The sequence below is a fragment of the Mirounga angustirostris genome, unplaced genomic scaffold, assembly GCF_029215605.1.
Source record: "Mirounga angustirostris isolate CCGP_5_RB_7025 unplaced genomic scaffold, mMirAng1.0.hap1 SCAF_9, whole genome shotgun sequence".
Taxonomy (NCBI): Eukaryota; Metazoa; Chordata; class Mammalia; order Carnivora; family Phocidae; genus Mirounga; species Mirounga angustirostris.
In genome coordinates, this window is record NW_026991717.1 from 4,923,414 (window position 1) to 4,948,763 (window position 25,350).

Below are 25,350 nucleotides of genomic sequence, written 5' to 3' on the forward strand. Positions count from 1 at the left end.
GGGGCTTACCACTTCCCAAGGCCCCCCGACTCCACCTTAGGGTAACTCCAATCACTACAACAGGGCTTCTCACATGCATGTTCTCTGTCTCCATACAAAAGGGTTCCCTGGCCCAATATACTTGAGAATTTCTGTACACACACACTTTGCAGGTTACCAAATACATAGCTTAGAAAAAGGCTCTGAGAAATCCTGCACAAAAAACCTGTTCGAATTTGTCTAGCCCAGCTTCACAAAAGTATTTGACCACGGGATCCCTTTACCTAGTAACGTGTGTTAACCCTCCATGGAGCTGGAGTTTTGTGAAAAAGGCTTTGGGAAACATTGTATTAGAAAGTTCTTCCTTTCAATCAAGATGAAGTCTGCTTCCCTGGAATTTCTCCCCGCTGCAGGAACCTCCCTGGCTGCTCTTTTATCTAACCCTTCTTTTATAGGCATTTGGACACGGCTCTCCTACCCTCACCTCCTCCATCCTAGCCTCTTTTCCAGGCTCAGCAGCCCTACGTCCTGCAACCATGCTGTGGAGGGCATGGTGTCGGGCCCTGTCACTGTTCCCCTGAGGCTTCAGTTGCCAAAGCCCCTTGGCCGAACACACTCTCCAGGTTTGGAGAGAACCTCCCTCCTGCCCTGCGCTGGGCACTCCTTACATAACAGGTGGTTTTGTCTTTCTGGTGGCCCCCTGCTGCCCCTGGTTTATTCTGAGCTCGATAGGCTAAAACCTCAGACTCATCCCCATGGCCAGGTCTAACTGCTGCCCAATGCCACCTCCTGCGTCCTGGTTTCGTGCGGCACATTTTATGAACATAAGCACAGGATTTGACATGTACACCAGCTAAGTCTGGCCCACGTGGCCCACTGCTCTGGTCTCTCAAGATCTTTTTGGTACAAATGATTTCTTTCCCTGATATTTCTTCTCAAAGCAGCCTCACTTCTGCCAACTTCCCTCACACAAAGACCACATTGTATTTGGTACCATCTCCCTTTAGTATCACGACAAGAGACTCTGCAAACAGTAGACTCTGAGTGGCAAGTGTAGACCCCGGGAGCAGGATCCGGGGAAGGTTCAGGCTCTCAGAGCTGGGGAGTGAGGGAGGGTTTGGGCTCTGGGTGCAAGGCCTTCTGGGAGAGCAGGAGCCCCACGGGTAGGCAGCTCCCCGAGAGCCCAGAGGCCGTGGCATTGGGAACTCACCTTCTGGATCACCCACTGCATGAGGCCCACATAGTACAGAATGGACATGACACAGCTGAAGAAGATGACAATGGGCAGAATCTGCCAGGGAAGAGCAAAAGCCCCGGGTTAGAGGCAGGTAGCCGGCCCGGTACCCAGGGCCCAGCAGACCCCAGACACCCCACTTCGTCCAAGGCCTTGCCACGTGGAGACCTGACCAGGTGGAGAAGGGAGCTCTGAATTCAGTGCCTGAGGTCACAAACGGGGCCTCTTTGGAAGCATTCTGTCCCCTCTGTTGCCACCCACCCAGCGGTCTCCCCCGTCTCCTCCCGCCCGCAGAGCAGATCCGTGCCATGGCAGATTTGTATCCCCTCGTCTGTAAAATGGGGATAATGCCGATTTCTCACGTTGCTGTGAGGAGTAAAGGAGCTGACTCAGGGCCCAGCACCTTGCACAGCGGTGCTCCTCCTTCATGAGCTCAGTCCCAAGCCCAGGCATCTGGCCTTAACCTCCCCCCCCCCGAAGGTTTGGGCCTGCATCTCTCTAGTCTTGCATCCCCACTCAGGACCAACGAGCTCAGAACTAGACTCATGGGGGCCCTGCAGTCCTGTCACCTGGTTTCCTGTTACCAGGCTTGTCACCTCTCTGCCTACTCCAGGCCTCATCGATTCTTCCTTCAAAACTGCCCTCACATCCCTTCCTCCTGGCCGGGGCCCTGGTGCCCCCGCCAGCGCATCTCCACTGCAGTCTGATGGATAATAGTAATGACGGCCAACCACTCAAACGTCTGTCAGGGGACCACCAGTTTCCTAACCACGATGACCAGGCAGCAGTGCACGGAGAGTCTGGAAACGAGGAGGAGGAGGCTCGCATGGGCCGTTAGGGAATGATTTCCAAGGCAGCTTCTCAAATGGGAAAGGGGCAGGTGCCAACAGGGTATATGCTGTGCTGGTCTACGTGCAGGGAAGGGTGGGAATAGCATTGTGTGGGCGCAAAGTATCGTTAAAAGGCTCTGCAAAGGAGGGCAGTTGCCTTGGGGCAGGAACCAGTTGACGGGGGTTGGTGTGGGAGGCAGACTTAGTTTCTACAACATCCCCTTTTGTACTGTTAGAAGGTGTTATCTGTTCCAAACAGTTTTATTTTTTTAATTTTAATGTTTTCTTTTTTTGAAGATTTTATTTATTTATTTGAGAGAGAGAGAGAGAGAGCACAAGCCGGGGGGTGGGGCGAGCAGCAGAGGGAGAGGGGGAGCAGGCTTCCTGCCGAGCAGGGAGCCCGATGTGGGGCTCAATCCCAGGACCCTGGGATCATGACCCGAGCCGAAGGCAGTCGCTTAACCGACAGAGCCACCCAGGGACCCCTCCAAACAATTTTAAAGTAAGTTACACAGAATTGGTAATAGCAGGCGCATCCTTAGGTTAAAATGTTAGGTGGGGAAACTAGATATTAAAAGCATAGAAAGACCAGAAGTCAGTACATCCAAACAGCAAGTAGCTGGGACTATGGAAATTTGAGTTCTTTTTTCTGTATTTCCAGTTTCTCATCTCCTGTAATTTTCTGTAATTGGTGGACACCTCTCAAGGGAGGGGAGCATGGGCAGAGGGGAGGTTTGGGGCAGTTCATCAGCTGGGTTTTGAACGTGCTGGGTTTGAGATGCCTGTGGAACAGCCAAGGGGCGTGCTGAGTGGGCAGCTGGATAAAAGGGTCAGGAGCTCAGAGGAGAGGTCTGGGCCAGGCCTAGTTTGGACTTGTTTGCACAAGAGTGTAGGTGGAGGCCATGGGACAGATGTAATTCCCCAAGGAAATCGCCCTGAGCGAGAAGAGCAGTGAGGAAAGGACGGGGCGCTGGAGTCAGCACCCCAGAAGGGGGAGTATCTAGGAGGGGAGAGACAGGAGGGGACAGAGAAGAAGTAGAGAGGTTGGAGGATGGCCAGGCCAGGGGTGTGATGGAAACTGAGGACAGCTTTTCAAGAAGGACGGTCGGTCAGCTGTGCCAGATGTGTCCGAGCATTCCAGAAGGGTGAGGAGTGACACGGACCCTTGACAGCTAGCAATTCAGGGGTCCCCGGTGGAGACAGCGAGAACAGGCAGCTCTTTTGAGAAGCTTAGCTGTGCCGGAAGGAAGGCTCTCAGGAGAGGTGAGGGGTTAGGGGGAGCTGTTTTTGTTTTTAGAAGGGGGAGTCTTGTGTAATCATACTCAGGCTCTGGTTCACAATGAATCAGGACTGCAGAATGGTCCCAGATGAAGACAGAGGCTCTAACCCAGGCAGCTCCCCTGGAGGCGAGAAACAGGCCCTGCCGGGGTGTCTTCCCTTCCCCTGGCCAGATGGATACTGCGGTTTTCTCGGGGCCGGCTCCGCGCCCCATCCCTGTCACCAGCCTCCCTGCCGAGGGGGATGTCACCCGACAGGGAAAGTCGGCTGTGGGTGGAGGAGCCCTCCTCCTGCCCTGAGACTCGTGACTGGCCCTGGCTGCCTGGTGCCGGGCACGCCCCCAACACGGGGCCACTGACGTCATCTGCCCCCCCCCCCCCCGCGGAGAGACAGACACAATCACGTACTGTCTAGACTGCTGGTCCAATTTATCATGAGAGGGACTGCCCGGCGGCAGTGGCCTGGCAGGGCTGCAAACAGGGCCCCCACGCCAGGGCGGAGAGAGCCCGGGGCCGGCAGGACCTGGCTGCAGATTTGGGACTTTCTCCAGGCAGCAAGCGAGAGACATTTTCTACCCGGCCGACGTGGGTTTTGGGTGGAAGGGAGGCTGTGTTTTGCATTAAATGGTGATGGTCTTGGGAGGGGAGATAAATGCAAGAGAAGAGAGGTGAAATGTCCCACATTTCTCATGTGGGACATTTCATACTAAATAAGGTCCCTGAGGCCCACGTGATCTCCCAGCCTGGGCAACAACTTTGGGGCCTATATCGCGTGTGAGGTGGCAGGAGATGGGCAGGCAGCGGAAGCCGGTGTTGCCGTGGTCCGGGAGAGGGGCGTACATGCAGCCCTACTATGCCAGTGTGTGGTGACTCCTCGATCCTCAAACCAACTGAGGCAGACGTAAAGCCACTTCCCCAATGGGCACGCTGAGAGTGTGAGATGTGGGGTACCTGCCCAGGGTCACCCACCTGCAAAAAGACAGAGCCCTTCCTGGTCACTCCACGCAGGTTGCCAAGGCCCTGCCGTGACCCTGAGGAGGTTTGCCCTGGCGCCTCATTTCTCTGTCTCAGGAGAAGCATTCATCTCCTCCCAGAGAGAGAGCTTCTTGTAAGTCCTGACCATTGCCAACTGGTCTCTCTAGTGCCACTGCTGAGCCATCCCTGAAGGCGGAGGGGACTTCTAGCTTGTCTAGGCCAGTGGTTCTCAAAGTACGGTCCCTGCACCAGGAGTATCACCTGAGAATTTGCTAGAAATGCCAATGTTGAGCCCCACCCCCAGAGTTTCAGATTCTGTAGGTCTGGGGTGGGCCTGAGGATTTGGGCCTGAGCACTGCCAGATGCTGCTGGTGCCGCTGGTCTGGATGCCACAGTCTGAGAACCACTGTTCTAGAGTGTAGACCATATGCTCCGAGCAAATGTCAACTTTTTACCAGGAAGCAGGCTCTGAAGGCGGGACTAAACCCACTGAGGACATGGCCCCGATGCCTCCTCTTCGTGGAGGAAGCTGAGTCAGCTTTTGATGACTTCCTGATGATGAACCCCCACACCCCCAGCCCCAAAGTCCTAAGCACTGCAGACGGGGCCCTGTCGCCAGCCCCACAAAACCCCACAAAAAATCCCAAACCACAACATCCGAAGTCGGTCAACAGTACATTAAAAGGAGCATACACCATCATCATTTGGGATTTATTCTAGGGATGCAGGGACGCTTCAACATCTGCAAGTCAATCAACGTGATACACCACATTAACAAAACAAAGGATAAAAAATACATGATCATCTCAACAGACGCAGAAAAAGCATTTGACAAAATTCAACATCCATTCATGATAAAAACTCTCAGCAACGTCGATGTAGAAGGAATATACCTCAACATAATAAAGGCCATATATGACAAACCCATAGCTAACACCGTACTAAGCGGTGAAAGGATGAGAGCTTTTCCTCTAAGATCAGGAACAAGACAAAGATGTCCACTCTCACCACTTCTATTTGACATAGAAGTCCTAGCCAGAGCAATTAGTCAAGAAAAAAGAAATAAAAGGTACCCAAATTGGAAAGGAAGAAGTAAAACTGTCACTATTTGCAAATAAAATGATACTATATATTTAAAAAAATCCCTAAAGACTCCACCAAACAATTATTAGAACTAATAAATGAATCAGTAAAGTTGCAGGATATAAAATTAACATACACAAATCAGTTGTGTTTCTATACACTAATAATGAGCTATCAGAAAGAGAAATTAAGAAAAAAAAATCCCATTTACAATTGTATCAAAAAGAATAAAATATCTATGAATAAATACCAAGGAGGTGAAAGACCTGTACTCTGAAAATTATAAGACACTGGTGAAATGGGGCGCCTGGTGGTTCAGTCGGTTAAGCATCTGCCTTCGGCTCAGATCCCAGGGTCCTGAGACCGAGTCCAGAGTCAGGCTCCCTGCTCAGTGGGGAGTCTGCTTCTCCCTCTCCCGCTGCCCCTCCCCCGCCATTCGAGCTCACTCACTCTCTCTCTAATAAATAAATCTTTAAAAAAAAGACACTGGTGGAAGAAATTAAAGATGACACGAATAAATGCAAAGATATCCCATGCACATGGGTTGGAAGAATTAATATTGTTAAAATGTCCATATGACCCAAAATTATCCACAAATCCTATACAATCTCCATCAAAATATCAGTGGCATTTATTATGGAACCAGAACAAATAATTCTAAAACTTGTGTAGAACCACCAAACACCTTGAACAGCCAAAGCAGTCTTGAGAAAGAACAGAGCTGCAGGTAGCATGCTCCCTTCTTTCAAACTACACTACAAGCTTATAGTAATCAGAACAGTGTGGTACTGGCATGAAAACAGACACATAGATCAGTGGAATGGAATAGAGAGGCCAGAAATAAATCTATGTTTATATGGTCAGTTAACCTACAACAAGGAGGCAAAAATATCCAATGGGAAAAAGACAATGTCTTCAATAAATGGCTCTGGGAAAACTGGACAGCTACATGCAGAAGAATGAAACTGGACCACTTTCTTACACCAGACACAAAAATAAATTCAAATGGATTAAAGACTTGAATGCAAGACCTGAAACCATAAACATCTAGGAGAAAACAAAGGCAGTGAGCTCTCTGACATGGGCCTTAGTGATGTTTTTTGGGCCAGGACCCTCAGGCAAGGGCAAGAAAAGCTAAAATAAACAAATGTGATTCCATCCAATTAAAAAGCTTCTGCACAATGAAGGAAACCAACAACAAAACAGAGAGGCAACCTACGGAATGGGAGAAGATATTTGCTAACCATATATCTGATAAGGTGTTAACGTCAAAAATATATAAAAAACTTACATAATTAACTTAATGCCCCCCCCAAAAAAACTCAATTTAAAAATGGGCAGAGGACCTGAATAGACATTTTCCCAAAGAAGACATACAGATGGCCAACAGACACATGAAAAGATGCTCAACATCACTCATCATCAGGAAAATGTAAATCAAAACCACAATGAGAGATCACTTCACACTAGTCAGATTGGCTATTATCAAAAAAAACAAGAGGGACGCCTGGGTGGCTCAATTGGTTAAGTGTCTGACTCTTGATCTCAGCTCAGGTCATGATCTCAGGTTTGTGAGATGGAGCCCCATGCTGGGCTCCGCACTGGGCGTGGAGCCTGCTTAAAATAAACAAATACAAGTTTAAAAAATTTTAAAAAGTAGATAAGTCACAGGGATGCAATGTTCAGCATAGGGAATACAGTTGATAATATTATAATAACTTTGTACAGTGACAGATGACTTACAAGATGACTTATTATGGGGATCGCTTCATAATGTCTAAAAATATTGAAGCACCGTGATATATACCTGAAACTAATAGGATGTTACGTCAGTTACACTTCAATAAAAATAAAAGAAAAAAAATGAAGAAACAAGAGAACATATAAAGAATATATAAAGAACAATAAAAGAAAAAAAAGAAAGAAACAAGAAACCAACCACACACACAACAACGCAAAGCTGGACAATCCTTCCAGGTGTGGGGGGGTTCACTATGCCTTACAGAAAGGCAGAGGCTTACTCCATGGCCACACAAAGTGGACATGCCTCCTGATTTCCTGCTCCTGCCGCCCCTTGCCCGGAATGACCTCAACACTCTGCTCCCTCATGCCCAACAGCCTGTCAAAGTCTCCTTCAGAGACCTATGTAGACACCAGATTCTCACAAGATCTCTCCCAGTCCGATCGCCCACCTCCTTCCTTCTAGCACCCCACCCCAGTTTCCACTTACTTCCCACTCCTTCCCCTGAAAATCATGCTCACTGAGGTTACCAGGTTACCAGGGACCCCTTGATTACCTTGATTAAATCAATCACAGTGCCTTTTGGCCCTTTTCTTATTTGATTTTATTTTTGGCCAAATGTCGCACTGTCGACCATTGGGGATGGCCAAGGCTGCATCAGGCAGATACCCCAATGCCTTGGGAGATGAAAACACTTTCTTTCCCCTCACTGTTCCTTAGGGGGAACATCTGAGCAGCACTGTTGAGCTCAGTATGTGGGTGAATGTTCCAGAGGCGGGAGCCACAGCGAAGGAACAAGTAAGCATGCTCGACCGGGTCAGCCAGACCCAGGAAGGATGCAGGAGCCTCGGGGGAGGCCACTGTGTGGGTGGGAAATTACCAGAAGGGAGATGGAGCCAAGGTGGAATGACTAATCAAGATGATACAGCCAAGAGGTGGCTGCCACGTCGACAGTGCTGGACTCTAGGCCAGGGAAGGTGGAGGGACCCAGAAGCCCCGGGCAGAGACTCAGCTTCCTGGAGAAGTGATGAGCTGGACCGTGGCCCAGCAGGAAGCAGCTTGGATTCTGAACATCTGAGTGAGCTCAGAGAAGACTTCCCCAGGCCATCAGGAGCCGAAGGCCTTGGACCATGGCCACATGATCCATGGAAAGAAGGCAAAGAAAGCTCCTAAGTCTTCCGTTCGACTCAGCACCAACAAAACCACTCCCACCTTGAGGACCAGCCCCAAGCTTAGCAAGGGCTTGTGCTTGCGTGTGAGTGTGTGCATGTTTGTGTGCATGTGTGAGTGTGTGTGCGATGCAGGGAGGGGGTGGGTGGGTGAGTGAAATTTCGTGATTAATGAATCTTGTGAAGAAGAGAATTCCAGGGTGCCTGGGTGGCTCAGATGGTTAAGCGTCTGCCTTCGGCTCGGGTCATGGTCCCAGGGTCCTGGGATCGAGTCCCGCATCGGGCTCCCGGCTCAGCGGGGAGCCTGCTTCTCCCTCTGACCCTCTCCCCTCTCATGCTGTTTCCCTCTCGCTCGCTCTCTAAAAAATAAATAAAATCTTGAATAAAAAAAAAAAAAGAAGAGAATTCCATGGCCATGGAATATTTAAATCCTCCCTGATCTGGTCTGTCTTGGTGAAGGAGGCCACCAGCTAATCGACTAACCACGAGTTTGGCCAGAGGACAGGGCCTCTCAGGGGCCAAGAAACGGTTAGTGTTTGACTGGGAAATGCTGAGTCTGGCTAATGATAAACCCACCACCCTTGTTTTTTCTCTCTTGGCTGAACATCCAAACTCCAAGTCTTTAGCAACCATTTAACATGTTTTAAATTTAACATTATCAGCATGAAGGTTGCTCTTTGTATTTGGAAGGGAGACGTGATGTCAATGACTTCAACTTATAGTACGAGAAGAAAACACCACTTGGCCGGTAGTCCAATCACCCCGCTCCAGCCCTGGTTCCGCCCTAACTCACTGGGTGACTGTGCCCAGGTCACCGCTCCTGTCTGGGGTGTGGTTTGGCCATCTGTAATATTAAAGGGGGGGGACCCAAAAATCAACGAGTTCCCTTCCAGGCCAACCATCTATGCAGCCATGGTTGTACAGGGTGATTTGGGGAGAGGGGTAAGTAGCAGGTGTGTGCGTGTTCTTCCGGAAAGGGAGAAAAGATGGGAGGACACACAGCTATAACACTGGCAAGAGGATGGACACAGCAGCAAGCCAGGTGATCGTTTCAGGGCTAGACTGGGAGAGAAGCAGTATGGGATATCAGTGGACAGAGGCTGCTTGGCCGGCCCTGTGCCCCTTCCCCTGCTGCTTTTGGTGACAAAGTTTTATTTGCCTTTGGGAACCACCCCCTCCTCCACTCTCACTTGATGGGCTCCAGGTTTAATGGATCCAAGTCATTTATCCTCCCTGGCTGTAATCTGGAGAGGACATATACTCCAAGCCAGGCCAAGAAGGGCCCACTCCTGGGTTTCCTGCTAGAGCTAGTGGAAATCAGGGATGCTCTCTCTCTTTCTCTCTCCCTGCTAAGTAAGGTTGCTAAGTTGGTTGGATGTAAGCCCGGTATCTCTTTGCCACCACCTCAAGGGAGCCTACCCGAGACTACGTCTAAAGCCAACGCCAAGAACACAGAACCAGGACATAGGCCAGGTGGATCCCAGGTGATGCTCAGTATCTGGATCCAGTAGGATCCGAGGCCCTGGATTTCTTCAGTTATAGAAATTAATCTTGATTTTTTAGTTCTGCTTTGTTTCATTTTTTGGCTCAAGTCCATTTGAGGTGTGTTTCTGTCACTTACCACCGACAAGTCAGGAACTAAGCACCCTGGTCAGGAAGTCCAGCCTAGACTCCCAGATGTGTCCCCACGTTACGGCCGAGAGGGACCGTAGATCAAAGGGTCAATGCCACCGCTGCTCCTCCCAGGCAGGTACGCTAGCTCTCACCTGGGCCCTGCTCCTGCGCTAGACCACAAACCCTCCCTCGGAACACAAGGACGCCCTGAAAGTGCAGCTGATCCCAGGTCCCACGGGGAGCTGCCTGCCTTGTTTTCTGTCGTGGAGGGACGGTACCGCCTCTCCTGGGCCCTGCTCCTTGCAGTGACGAGCTTCTCAGGGTGGCGTCCACGCAGTCAGAGCACCCGACTCCCTGGCTTTGGGCGGGAGCACGAGACCCCAGTTGCGGCAATTGTAGTAATCCCGCCCCGGGCTTAGCGATTGGTCCAGGATCGGTCACGTCACCCGAGGCAGGGCAATCTGAGGACTGCCCCAGGGTTTTCTACCTCGGGCTGGCAGAGAAGAGTTTCCCTCGTTTGGGGGCACATGCTGTAAGAATGAGCACCTGATGTTGCTGGGGGTCAGGGGAAGACCTGGTATGCAGGAGCGAAGCTGACGCCCTGGCAGAAGCAGAAACGTGGGGCTGAGGGCCATGAACCTGACTGCCCCGGGTCCAGCCTGCACCTGCTCTACCTCGCCTTCCAGTGTGTGAGGCAAGAAACAGCCCTCCGTCCCTCCTCTCTTTAAAGCAAGTTTTAAATGGGTCTTTGTCACTTGCAACCAAATAGTCCTCAAGAATACTCTTTTCTGGGAGCCTGGGTGGCTCAGTCGGTTAAGTGTCTGCCTTTGGCTCAGGTCATGATCTCAGGGTCTTGGGATCGAGTCCCCCCTTGGGGTCCCTGCTCCACAGGGAGCCTGCTTCTCCCTCTGCTTCCTGCCTCTCTCTCTCTCTCTCGTAAATAAATAAAATCTTAAAAAAAAAAAAAAAAGAATACTCTTTTCTTCCAAACCAAGGGAAAAACAAACATCTAAGATCTGGACCCCTTTGTCACCACTGCCGACCAAGGAAAGTGCTTTGATATCAAGGCAGAGAAGCTAATAAGCAAGAGCTTTGGATCTGGGTTCCCATCTTAATTCCAGCAGTCACTAGCTTTGTGACTTTTTGCAAGTCACAACCACTCTGAACCTCAGTATCCTCATCTGTGAAAAAGAGGATAACGATAGCAGTCCCCCCATGGGTGGCTAGAAGGGCAAAGTGTGTGCCTGGCACGTGGTTCTGGCTCCACACCTAGGGGCTGTTATTATGATTTCCTTCTCCCTGTGCTTTTCTTCTCGGTTCCACCAAGGTCTTGGGTCTAGAGGGGGACAAAAGGGTTTCTGGTGGCCCTGGAGCTTGCAGCAAAGCCCGTGTGTAGCTCTTAGCTCCAGAGGGTCAGGAAGCTCTGGGCTCTGCTGGGGAGGTTTGGAGAAAGAAGAGCTCAGCCCTGGTCTTGGGCCAAAGGGAGAGCTGCTCAGGACCACACAGTCATGGGAATGGCAGCCCGGCCAGGGAGAGGAGCCCAACCCACAGCCGTGGCTCGCAGAACCAGACTTCCCAGCAGGCACGGAGGGACGTCCCACGTGCAGGCACCAGAGAACCACCATTTGCTCGGCAAAGAGCAGCGTCCAGGCACTGGGAGGGGCTTTGTAGGGCTCAGGGTCAGTCAAGGGACACAAGGATGGGTAAGACCCAGGCCTTGCCCTCCAACAGCTAAATGCAAACACGGCTACAACACGTGGAGCTAAGTGATGTGCTTCCTGCAGGCCCCCTCAGCCTCCGTTCCCCGAGGTGATCTCTCTCCTGCACCACGGAGTCCCGTGGCCCCAGGTCACCACATGCAGATGAGGCAGCCTCCTCTGGTCCTCTATTCCAAGCATCCTGGCTACAACCCTTCCTACCCACTATTGACATGATAACTGTTCCAAAGCTCCAAAAAAGTCCCTCCCTGCTCAAAAATGTTCAGGAGCTCCCATTTCCTGGGGACAAAACCCAGGTGCCTCCACATGGCATTTAGGACCCTTCCAGGTACAGCCCCGCCACACGTCTGGGTTGTGCCCTAGCCCATCCTTTCCCACCAATAGCTCTCGTGTCAGCAGAGGGAACTCCGCCCTGTACTTGAGAGACACCTGCACACTCTCACCTCCGTGCTTATCCCATGAACTTCCTCTTCTTGCCTCTCTGCGCCTCCAAATCTTTCTTGTCCTGCACATCAAACACCACCTCCGGGGGGTGTTATCCTCCCTGTCCCTAGCTGAAGCAATCCCTCCCTAAATGGACTCCCCGGGCACTTCCGGTTGTGCCAACTGCACTTGAACCTGGCTTCCTGGGGAGATTGAGCTGTAGAGTGTTTGTCTTTTAAAGAGTAAGAGGATGCAGGCTGTTATCTCTCTGTCCGGTGAACACAGGAAGTCAGCCAGGCTCTCCCTGGAACCCTGGGTGGCCCCTGCTTGGAAATGCAAGTGTGAAGGGAGCAGCCCCCCCTTGCCCTACAGGAGTGGTGTTCGGGGACCTTTGCGGGGCACCGACAGAGGCTGCCCCCCCCCCACCTTCCCTCTCTACACAGAACTGGTCTCTGAGGAACGTGATGGATCAGCCCATCCCAGGGCCCACAAGACTCCTGAGAGGACAGGAACCGGGTCCCCTCCCTCTTTTCTCCGAGCACTGACATTATTCGAATGCCTTGGCTAAAGGGGACATTTCCCTGAGAGCTGGTGGCACACACAGATGCTGTGACACAAGGTGACCTCACCACGAGTCAATGGCAGGGGAAGCGGACCTGGAGACGTCCAGACTCACCACCGGGCTCAACATCAGCCCAGCAGTGCAGAGCTGAGCCCATGGCTCAGGCTGGAAGCCTCCGGGGCCCAACACCCACTGCAGGGTGGGAGGCTCTAGAAACAATGGCCAGCGTAATAGAAAGCAGAAACCTCCCGAACCTACACGTGGGATCCCACACAGCAGCCCCACGGTGACAGTGGTCTGGGGCATGCTCACGTAGGCAGCATGGGATCCCGTCCATGGTGCCATGGGAACAATGGCAGAGTCTCTCTCTCTCTCTCTCACTCTCTCTCTCTCTCTGCTGGCATTGCAAGTGGAGCTTAAGCCTGGAGGGGGCTTCAGGGTCTTTAGACAGCTCGGGTGTGAGGTGGGCAGAGGTCTTACGGAAGGAGGCACGTGGGTGCTCAGGCAGCCAATGGGAGAAAGAAGAAATACAAGCACATTTCCACGCAGAATAGGGGAGCGGCCACACCTGCAAACTCAGCACAGCCTGCCCCGTGTCAAGTCAGGATCGGGGTCAGGGCCAGGGTCAGGGCTCTGCCATACACAACAAGGCCCTGGAGTCTTTCGGTCAGTTTCCTCTGTAGTACTTTGCACTGGAACAGGCACAAAATAAACCGCTGGAAGGAGGGAAGGAGAGAGGGAGGGAGGGACTGTAGGTCCAGGAGAGCCCAGAGGGGGGAGTCCTAGCTTGCAGCTGGATAATCAGGGCCAGCTTCCTGAAGAGGTGGCCTGTGGGGCCTTGAAGTAGAAGCAGCCCGAGAGGGTCGAGAGGGTCGCTTGTGACTAAGGGTTCCTGGAAAGTGTCCTTCACAGGCCTCGGGTCCCTGCAGCACGGTGGGGGCTAAGTTGAAAGCAGGTGCCAGCCCCCTGCCCCTACCCTTACTTCTTGTCCTCCAGCCTCACACAGTTCCAGCAACTGGGGGTTCATTTTTAAGGAAAACTTTGCAAATTTTACAAAACACACGGAAAACATACCAGCAGGTGAACACATTGTGGGGGCCCCACTCGACACCCTGGCGCTTACGCTTCCTGAGGTCCAGGATGCGGCTCCACCCGCAAGAGCCCTCCCCTCCACCTGGGCCTGGCCCAGCTGCTCACCCAGACTCCCCACTAGCTTGGGGGCACCGGGCAGCCCCGGCTAAAGGCCTCGTGGGCCAAGAGTTGAGCTGACCTGAAAGGCAAAGACACCCTTGACCATCGCCTCCCCAAACACGAAGCTGGAGCCGGCATCCGTGTAGCTCAGGAAGATCTGAAAGCAAAACATAAAACAAAGCAAAAGCCTGGAGGGAGGCCAGGAAGCAAGGAGGGAGAAATGGTGGCCAGGAGCCCGGGGCTGGGTGAGCCGGAGGGACCTTGCTGGCCACGGGCCTGTCCGGCAGCCCAGGGGGAGAGACAGTGGGCCTCCCGGGCCCCCCACCTGGGGCCATACCTGGCAGTGTGCTTTGTGAAAGCAAGGATGATGGTGAGCCAGACGTGTGTGAAGGCTCTTCTGGGTGGTGCCTTGTGCACCTACTTACTCCCCTCACAGCGCCATCCTGTCCCCACCCCAGGCTGGTGGCCTTGCTGGCCTTGCCCCCACCCTTCTACAGAGCTGGTTTTAGGTCCTGACCTCGCATTGTGACTTCAGGGACAAGTCACTTCTCTCGTCCAGACCTCAGGAGTCTCATCTATAAAATGACAGTGGGGGCCAGCACATGGAAATCCGAGCTGGCGAGACTGGGGTGCAGAGAGGATTAGCCATGCGCCCCCGATAATTTATACTTTAAAAAGTAACTCATGATAGTTGCACAACAATGTGAACGAGCTTCATGACACTTAAAGATGATGAAAGTGGTAAATTTTGTGGTATGCGTATTTACTACAACAAACAATGGAATTTAAAAATATGACTTCAGTAAACTGAACATCATTTGTACGTACACACGTACACAAAGTAAATCATTTGGAATTTTTTTTTTTTTTAGCACTTTTAACTATTACAAGGTCCACATCCCTCGTGACTGCTGAAGGCCACCTGCCTTGTGCCCGGGTTCCCTAAGAAACTCCCTGTCCTGAGATTCCCTATCACATCAGACCAGCCTCTGAATGGACGGCTCCGTCTGGGCAGGTGGCCCCAGGCCTGAGGGAAGCAGCAGCTGAACTGCCCAGCCCTGGCTGCTCATGTGATCCAGGACCCAGGGCACACCCACCATCCTGGTCCCAATCCCTCCCTACGGCCTCACCACCCACCTTCCCCGACAGAGTGGCTTCTACTCCATTTCCTGGCAGCTCAAGACGCCATGGGCTGCTGGGCCCCACGTACGCACCTGGATCTGGTTGCCCATCCACTGGAATGTGATAAATCCTGGTTCTGTTCTGATGACGAAGAGTCCAAGTGCAAACTGTAGGCCAAGGCCCCAGGACACAGCCCTCCAGGACACCTGCCACTCAGAAGAAAGGTCCTGGTGAGCTCAGCTCCTTGGGGGGATCCGCAGAGGAACAGCATAGGGTAAGGCCAGAGAGCATGGTGCTACTGACGGGCTGTGGGAGTTTGGGTCTGTCCGTAGGACAGAGACTGGACCCAGCCAGAACTCTGGGCCTGTTGCCAATGGTCACCTCCCCTGGAGTCAGAACAGGTTACACTCTTAGCAGCCACGGGCCTGGGGAAGTGGGCAGGGTGGGGAAAGGTCTAGGGACCCATGCAAGACACGAGCAGCCTCCAGCCTGCCATGGTACTCGGTCCTGGTCATCACTGGGTGGGCAGAGCTGGAGTGGGGGTGCCTGCCCGGGCCTCCCCCCCACCCCTCCTCCACAGGCAGGGCTCCCAGCTGCCCTGACCCCACTCCCTCGATGCCCACACCCCCAGAGGAGGGTTGCTGCTCTCAGCATTTAATGATTTCTTAGCAGTGATCCCCAAACTCAGGGGTGCATGAGGATCTCCGTGAGGCTTAGCTGGAGGCTGTAGGGGGACGTTGGCCACGCTGTGAAACGGGGAGGGGTCTTGGCTTCAGGGGGTGGCTACAAGGTCCAAGGAGGCAGGGAGAGAAGGGGCTGCGGCCCAGCCTGGACCTGACCACTAAGCACTCACTGCGCGGTGATGCTTTGAGCAGGCAAAGAGGAGGCTGATGAACACGCAGATTCCTGCAAAGGACACTAGCTGCTCAGGTCGCTGGGAGGTGTCCAGAACCAGCCACAAGACCAAGCCCAGGAAAGCAGCAAGGGCCAGACCCCTGCAGGGGAGAGGCAGAAAGCTACCACTCTCAGTATCTCCCCGCCCCCTCCCCACCCCACCTCCCCCACCGGCGCCAGGGCCCCAGGGAAACGGTGCTCAGGGCCGGTGAGAGGAGAGAGAGACCTGTGACCTCACACAGACCGCCCAGCCTCTCTGAGGCTAGCGCCCTCATTGGGGAAATGAAGCCAAAGACCCTCATGTCTCCAGGCTGCTGAGAGGACTAAAGAGGAGAATGCGTGTACTGAGCTTCGCGTGGTGCCAGGCACGCGGCTCCATCAAGGGGCAGGACTCCCACAGCTGCAGTGATGCTCAGCCCAGCCTCTGACCAGGCCGGGGTGAGGTGGGGCCTGTGCGGCCCAGGACGCAGCTGTTGGCACCGTGGGCTCTGCTGTCCAGAAGCAATAATGTCAGTCTGGGCAGGTGAGCCAAGCCCCTGAGATCGAGGCCTGGAAGCAACCTTCACAGCCACACCTTCCTCCCTGGGGCTGGGCTTGGCTTGTCCAGTAGCGCTGGGCACTGGGTGCTCGAGATCTGCCCCCGACCCGGTCATCAACTCCCTCAGAACTACTGATAACAGCTAATGTTCACTGAGCACCTATTAAATATCAGGAGCAATGCCGGATGCTGAGAGATGTATGGTCACTGCCCATTATACAGGTGAAGAAACTGAGGCAGAGTGAGTTTAAATGACTTGCCCACAGCCCCGCATTTGAACAGTAGCAGATGTGAGATTTTAACCCAGGCACCCGGGCAGCTAGTCTATCCTCTTAACTAGCTCGGTGCACGGCCACCAGCTGGTAAGAGGCAGACCCAGGACCAGAGCTCAGGCAGGCCACGTCTAGGGTTCACTGCTTACTTCTGCCCATGTTTCCAAGCACCTAACACCCCTGGTCCACATGCACGGTTCCCACCCTGTCTCTGTGCCACTTGCCTTGCTATTTCTCCTGACGTTAACTTACTTTATAAAAACTTAAGCGCAGGGGCACCTGGCTAGCTCAGTCTGTAGAGCATGCAACTCTTAGTCTCAGGGTCATGAGTCCAAGCCCCACATTAGGTGTGGAGACTACTTAAAATAAAATAAAATGAAATAACAAATAAATATAAAAATATTTAAAATAATAAAAAAATAAAGATAAAAAATAGAAAATAAAAAAAAACAAAGCATGTTTGGGGCTGGGTTTTTGTTGTTGTCATCTGTTTTTAACGGCTTTGCAGAGGTATAATTAGCATATAATAAATAGAATACATTGAAATGTACAATTTTAAAAAATTTTTAAAAGAAGGGCGCCTGGGTGGCTCAGTCGATTGAGCATCCGACTCCTGATTTCAGCTCAAGTCATGTTCTCAAAGTCATGAGATCAAGCCCTGTGTTGGGCTCTGCACTCAGCAGGGAGCCTGTTTGAGATTCTCTCTCTCTTTCTCCCTCTGCCATGCCCCCCCCACTTGCACATGTGCTCTCTCTCTCTTAAAAAAAAACAACATACAATTTGATAAGTTTTGATGTATGTACTCACTTTGAGACCATCACCACAATTAAGACAGTGAACTTATCATATCCATCACCCTCAAAAGGTTCTTCATGCCCTTCTGTAATTCCTGGCCTCCCCCCTTGTCCCCAGGCAGCAACTGATCTGTTCTCTGTCACTAGATTAGTTTGCATTTTCTAGGATTTTATATAAATGGGATCATACCGTACATATCCTTTTTTTTTTATGTGATTTCTTTCTCTCGTAACTATTTTGAGATTCCTCCATGTTTTCGCATGTATCAGTAACTCATTCCTTTTTATTGCTGAGCAGAATCCCATTGGGTGGATGCACCACGTCGGGCTTATCTGTTCATCTGCTGACGCACACTTAGGTTGTTTCCAGTGTTTGGCTATGACAGATAAAGCTGCTAGGAACATTCAAACTTTCATGTGCAAGTCTTTGTATGGATATATGCTTTCATTTTTCTTGGGTCAATACTACTTGGGTAATACTGCAGTAAGTGGAATGGGTGAGTCATATGGTAGATCTCACTTTTTTTTTTTTTAAAGATTTTCTTTATTTATTTGAGAGAGAGAGAATGAGAGACAGAGAGCACGAGAGGGAAGAGGGCAGAGGGAGAAGCAGACCCCCTGCCAAGCAGGGAGCCCGATGCGGGACTCGATCCCGGGACTCCAGGATCATGACCTGAGCCGAAGGCAGTCGCTTAACCAACTGAGCCACCCAGGCGCCCTAGATCTCACTTTTTAGGCGATTGCCGAACTGTTTTCCAAAGTGATTGTACAATTTTACACCCCCCACCAGCAGTATGTAAGAGTTCCAGTTTCTCTATATTTTTGCCACACTTCATATGGTCAATCTTTCAAATTCTAGTCATTCTAATAGACATGCAGTAGTAGCTCTTTGTGGTTTGCATTTCCCTAATAACTAATGATGTTGAGCATCTTTCCACGTGGTTATTTACCACTTACATTTCTTCTTTAATGAAATGTCTGCTCACATCTTGACCCTATTCTTCAATTGGGTTGTTTTTCTTACCGAGTTTTGAGGAGAGCTTAATATATTCTGGATACAAGTCCTTCGTCAAATGTGTGATTTGCAAAACTTTTCTCATGAGCATGCCTTCTCTTTTTATTCTCTTAACCATGTCTTTTGAAGAGAAGTTCTTAATTCTGATGAAATTCAATTTGTCCAGTTTTTTAATGTACTGTGATTTTGGTTTTGTATCTAAGAAATTTACTTAACTCAAGGTCACAAAGATTTTTCTCCTACATTTTCTTATAGAAGTTTTATAGTTTTTGGCTTTCAATTTACATTTTTAATCTATTTTCAGTTAATTTTCCATATACTGTGAGGCATGAATTATATTATTATTTCATTTCTCTTCTTCTTTTTGACTATGAATATACTGTTGCTTTAGCATAATTTGTTGAGATGATTATTTCTACATTGAATTGCTTTAAGTACCCTTGTCAAAAGTCAATTTGCTATATATATGTAGATCTATTTCTGGACTCTATTCAGTGCCATTGATCTATTTGTCTGTTTTAATGCTGATACCATATTGTCTTGATTATTGTAGCTTTACAGTAAGTCTTAAAGACAGATAGTATAAATTCATCAAACCTGTTCATCATTTTCAGTGTTTTGGCTATTCTCGGTTCTTCTTTGCATTTCTTTTTTTTTTTTTTAAGATTTTCTTTATTTATTTGAGAGAGAGAGAATGAGAGAGAGAGCACATGAGAGGGGGGAGGGTCAGAGGGAGAAGCAAACTCCCTGCCGAGCAGGGAGCCCTATGCGGGACTCGATCCCGGGACTCCAGGATCATGACCCGAGCCGAAGGCAGTCGCTTAACCAACTGAGCCACCCAGGCGCCCTCTTCTTTGCATTTCTATATGAATTTTAGAATCATCTTATCAGTTTCTACCCCAAAAGTCTGCTATAATTTTGATTGAGATATTACAAAAATCTATAGATTAATTTGAGGAGAATTGATATGTTGACAATACTGAGTCTTTTGATCCATGAAGCTGGTCCCACTATTTAAGTTTTCTCTAATTTCTCTCAGCAGTGTTTTATAAGTTTCAGTGTACAAGTTTGCACATCTTTTGTCAGATTTTACCTTAAGTATTTTATGTTTCATGCTATTCTAAACAGCATTTACAATTTTAAGTTATTGCTGTTTATTGTTAGTATATTTAAATATATATTTTTTTGCATGTTGATCTTGTATCCTGCAACTTGTTAAACTCACTAATCAGTTCTATTAACTCTTTTTGGTAGATTCCATAGGATTTTCTATGTACACAATCATGTTGTCTGTGAATAAAGACAGCATTACTTCTTTTTCAATCCACATGTCTTTCATTTCTTTTTCTTACCTTATCACGCAAGCTACAACCTTCAGTACAATGTTGGATAAAAGTGATGAGAAGGGACATTCTTGTATCTTAATCTCAGTGGAAAAGCATTCAGTCTTTCACAGTCAAGTATGATGTTAGCTGTAGATTTTTGTTATTTTGTTATCCCTACTTTGCTCAGAATTCTTATCAGGAATGGATGCTGAATTATGTCGAATGCTTTCTCTGAGTCTATTGACATAAACATATGGGTTTTTTTCTTTTTAGTCTATTAATATGACCTATGACATTAATTTTTTAATGTTAAACCAACTTTGGATTCCGGGGATAAACCCCATTCATTCACATATTAAATCCCTTTTATATATTGTTGCACTTCGTTTTCTAAAATTTTGTTAATAATTTTTACATCTTTATTCATGAGGGATACTGGTCTGTACATTTAATGTGATTATTGGTTTGGAGGAAGGGTTTCATCTACCATCTTGCTATTTATTTTCTCTTTGTCCCACCTATTCTTCATTCCCCTTTTTCTATTTTTCTGCCTTCTTTCAGATTATTTTAAAATGATTCTCCTTTATCTCTCTCACTCGCTTTTTTAACTTGTTAGTTATAACTCCTTGTCATGTTATTTTAGTGGTTGCTTTAGCATTTATAATATACATCTTTAACTTATCACAATCCACCTTTAAGTGATATGATACTACTTCACATTCAGTATAAAAACCTTATAGCAATATAATTTCATTTCTTCCCTCCCTAACCTTGCTCCTTACTTCTACATAATATAAATTCCACAATACACTATTATTCTTGCTTTATAAGTTGATTACCTTTGAAAGAGATTTAAATAATAATAAAAATAGTTGTTATATTTACCCATATAGTTGCCATTTCAATGCTCTTCACTAGATTTCCCTCTGATCTCAGTTTCATTCTGTTTGAAAAATTTCCTTCAACATTTCTTACAGTGCAGGTTTGCTTTTGGTGTCTGAAAACTTCTTTCAGCTTTTGTATATCTAAAAGAGTCCTATTTCTCCTTTTTTTGGAAGGATGTTCTTTCACTGGTAAAGAGCTCTAGATTGACAGATTTTTGTTTTGTTTTGTTTTTACTATTCCATTGCTTTTTCATGTGTATTGTTTTTGAGAGGAAATCGGTTGTCATCTGTATCTTTGGTCCTCTGCACATGTTTTCTTCTCTAGCTGTTTTTAGAATTTTTTGTTTTGTTACCAGTTTTAAGCAATTTGATTATGATATGCCTTGGTGTGGTTTTCTTCTTGTATCTTGTGCTGGGGGTTCATGGAGTTTCTTTGGGTTTATAATCTTCATCAAATTGGAATATTTTGGACACAATTTCTTCAAGTAAATTTTTCTTCCCTCTTTCTCCTCTGGAGACCTCAGGTACATGTACCCACTTAAAGATGTGCCATGGTTAACTGATGTTTTGTTGGACTCTTTCAAGTTTTGTTTTTAAGATTTGTTAGGCAGAGCCTGAGCAGGGTTTATTCTATGGTTAATTTTTCCCTACTATTGATCCAAGATCTTTAGTACTCTAAACAATTCCCTGTGGAATTATGAAGTTTCCACTCTGACCGTTGAGAATAAACACTATTTCTGGCCCTGTGTGACTTCCAGGCACTGTTCCCTCTAATCCTTTCAGGTGGGTCTTTCCTAGGCTTTGGGATGGTTTTCTTGTATGCATTCACTGATCAAAACTCAGTTGCACACTCAAAGAGGACCCTTAGTGGATTTCTGAAGTTTTCTCTCTGTGCCACTGTCTTCTCTCATACTCTGCATTGTGAACTCTTACCACCTTGGCTTCCCTGGCTTCCCAGCTCTGTATTCTCAACCCAGGAAATCTCCTGGCCCACCTTGGTTCCCTTTCCCTGCACTGTGGCCTGGAAACTCTCTCAATGCATTAAGGGGTGGAGCAATCATAGGGCTCATCTCCTTTGTTTCCTGTTTCTCCAGGATCACTGTCTTCTGCTGCCTGATGTCCAATATTTTAAGAGCTATTGTTTCATATATTTGTTCCAGTTCTTTAGTTGTTTCAAGTGGCCTCTGTTACTCAATCTTGATTGGAAGCCAATATCAAATACATGTGTTTTTTAAATCGAGACAAAATTCACATACCATACAATTTGCCCATTTAAAGTATACAGTGTATGGGGTGCCTGGGTGGTTCAGTTGGCTAAGCATCTGCCTTCAGCTCAGGTCATGATCCCAGGGTCTTGGGATTGAGTCCCACATCAGGCTCCCTGCTCAGCTGGGAATCTGCTTCTCCTTCTCCCTCTGCCTACTGCTCGCCCTGCTCGTGCTTTCTCCCTCTCTCTCTCTTTCAAATAAATAAATAAATAAAATCTTTAAAAAAAATAAAGTATATAGTGTAAGGGTCCTCAGTATATTCAGAGTTGTGTGACCATCACTACAATCAATTTTAGAATATTTTCATCAGCCCAAAGAATAACCTAGAACCTCTAGCCATCACCCCCAATCTTTCCATCCATTCCCCCCAACCTTAGTCAATCACTAATCTACTCTCTGTCTCTATAGATTTGCCAATTTGGACGTTTCATATAAATGGTTCTTTGTGACCAGTTTCTTTCACTTAGCATGTTTTCAAGCTTTGTCATTATTATAGCATGTAACTTTCCCTTCTGTGGCCAAATAATATTCCATCATATGGATATACATATTGGACTTATCCACTTAGCAGTTGATGGATGCTTGGGTTGTTTCCACCTTTTGGCATTATAATGTTGCTATAAACATTTGTGTACAAATTTTTGAATAGACATATGTTTTCATTTCTCTTAGGTATATACCTAGGAATGGAATTGCTACATATCCTCACCGAGCAGGAAGCCTGATGCGGGGCTCAATCCCAGGACACTGGAATCATGACCTGAGCCAAAGGCAGACGCTTAACGACTGAGTCACCACGTGCACCTGAAACTAATGTTTTCTAAAGCAGCTGCACCATTTCACATTTCTACCAGTAGTGGATGAGGAGTTCGAGGATTCCATAACTGGGCCAACACTTGTTATCATCTGTCTTTTTTGTTATCATCCCAGTAAATGTGAAGTGGTATCTCATGTGGTTTTGATTTGCATTTTTATGATGGCTAATGATGTTAAGCATGTTTTCATGTACTTACTGGCTACTTGTATATCTTTGGAGAAATGTCTATTCAAATCCTTCTCCCATTCTTCAATTTGGTTGTTTTTTTATTGTTGAGCTGTAATTCTAGATACAAGTCCTTCATCGGATACATAATTTGCAAATATTTTCTCCCATTCTGTGGATTGTCTTTTTACTTTTTTGATGGTATCCTTTGAATCAAAAAGTTTTTACTTTTCATAAAGTCTAATTAATCTGCATGTATTTTTTAAAGGAAACCTTACATCAATACCTCCAATGGAAAGCCAGTATCAATGATTAGTCACAAATAGATGATTGTATAAACAAATCCTTTCACAAAACTATTTAACTCTTTTATTATTATTTAAGTGACACCCTTTTGTGTTTTTTTAGTTTTTTTTAGCTGCTCCAGGGATTATAATGTGCATCCTTAGCATAGCACAATCTGCGTAGAGTTAATACTGTACTAGTCTAATAAAAGTCCAATTGTAAAAAAAAATCTATTTATAAATTTATTTTAATTATAACAAATTATAAAATTTTTAGATTTTATTCAGTTTATATAATTTATTAATTTTTAAAAATTTAATTTATTTAAAATTATACATTATAATTATGAATAGTAATTATTATTTATTATACATGTATTTATAAATAAGATGAAAAAATGTGCTCATCCATAGGCCTGCTCAAATCATTTTGCTGTGGTAGCTCCCTAGGTTAGTCACTGGATATCCTTGAGCACCAGTTTCTTTATCAACAAAATGGAGTCCTGAAATAGAATGGGGGTCTTCAGATTTTTTTTAAGCCACAGAAACCTTTTTTTCCAGCTAATTATTTATTTTTATTTTTATTTTTTGCAAACCTCAGTTTATAAAACAGATAAAATAGAGCTTCCTGGTTGTAATGGGGATTTGGGGAGGGGGGTCTAATGGTCCCCCCTCCAATATCTCCCGCCCTATGGCACCTCCAAGGTTTCCAGACCTCTAAGGAACCCAGTTTGAAAACCAGGGGATCCCAAACTCCTGTCCAGGAACATGGCTGGCGGCACGAGAATCCCCTGGGGGTTCACTAAATTCATGGACACCGGGACCCCAATCCATCCTGCGGACTCTGACTCCAGGGGTGGTCCCCTGCAGCTGTCTGTCTCTCCTGCCCCCGGTGATCCCATAGGAGGCTCCGACATGGGCCCTCCCTGTTTGGGTGGGCTGGAACCTCTGAGCTTAGGAAACTGTTGAGTCCTGTTCTCAGGTGACCCGGGGCTCCCAGGGGGCTAACAGAAGGGAGGGTGCCCCATTGCCGGGGAACCCCCCGGGCGGGGCAAGGACTGAGGCCTTCCTCACCCAGGCCAGGTGGTGACCCCGGAGCAGACTCAGAGGCCTCAGCCAACGGCCCGCCCACCCTGCCTGGGGCTGTGAGCTCACTCACCTCTCAAACCATAGGCGCAGGCGGTAATGCCCCAGAGGCTTGACACACCTCAGCAGTGTGTGTCCCAGCAGCCTCTTCAGCAGGCTGTGGGCCAGGAAGGTGAGGACCACACAGGTGAGGACAAAGAGTGCCAGGGCCCTCTGGAAATCCAGGATGCTGGCAGTCAGCAGGAAGGCAGCGAACGCTGGGGGGGGGGGGGGGGAATGAAACAGAGAGGGGTCAGTGACAATGACCTGGGCCAGCCCCCCTGCCCCCCAGCTCCACCTTGTCCCATCCAGGGCACGGAGGACCTCTGTGCCTCAGCTGTCTCAGCTGGAATTGGGGACAATCATCCCGGGCTGTGCTGGAGGGTTGGTCCGAGTAACTGAGGAAGGTGTGTGGAGGGGCTTTGCACACCTTGAACTTGCTGACCAGCTGTGAGGGATGAGAGTATGTAAGGAGGGGGTTCCGAGCATCAGCGGAGGGCCTGCTCTGTCCCAGATCACACGGGGTTCCATGGTGGGCGGAGATGGACAGGACAGTCACTCCGGGATGGAGTTCACTCATGTGTGCCAGGATCCTACTCTGAAAATATGGACCATTTTCTTCCTAGAATTTCCTTCTCCCCGCTTGCTCCTCTCCTCTTCGAGTAGCTAAGCCAACCTGTGCTCTGCCTCAAGAAAGGAATATGACAGGGGAGAGCAGAGGGGGAAGTGTCTCTCCCTGCCTTATGAGTTTCAGAAGCCAGGGCCCTTGAAGAATGGAAAGGACTTATAGTTCTTCCACTCGGTAAAAATATGGGCTGCATCATTGTGAATAAGTGTAAGTCCTACCCTATCCCCTGTGCTGCCAGACTAGGTAGAGGACAGACTAGTTAGAGGACAGACTAGCTAGAGGACAGACTAGTTGGAGGACAGTGGTTAGAGGACAGACTAGCTGGAGGACAGACTAGTTGGAGGACAGTGGTTAGAGGACAGACTAGCTGGAGGACAGACTAGTTGAGGACAGACTAGTTGGAGGACAGACTAGTTGGAGGAC

At 48.4% G+C, this 25,350-nt stretch overlaps 1 protein-coding gene across 6 annotated transcripts in view; it reads right to left on the reverse strand.

Annotated features, from left to right (window-relative positions):
* The window catches only part of SLC28A1 (solute carrier family 28 member 1), a 64,482-nt gene that overhangs the window by 18,342 nt on the left and 20,790 nt on the right, over positions 1 to 25,350 (reverse strand). For all 6 annotated transcript variants that reach the window (XM_064569836.1, XM_064569835.1, XM_064569838.1 and 3 more), the window contains 5 exons: positions 24,334 to 24,517; positions 15,772 to 15,913; positions 15,011 to 15,124; positions 13,876 to 13,953; positions 1,190 to 1,270 (listed from right to left, as the gene is read on the reverse strand). In XM_064569836.1, coding sequence (XP_064425906.1) covers positions 1,190 to 1,270; positions 13,876 to 13,953; positions 15,011 to 15,124; positions 15,772 to 15,913; positions 24,334 to 24,517 — 599 coding nt within the window. The remainder of the gene's footprint in view (positions 1 to 1,189; positions 1,271 to 13,875; positions 13,954 to 15,010; positions 15,125 to 15,771; positions 15,914 to 24,333; positions 24,518 to 25,350) is intronic.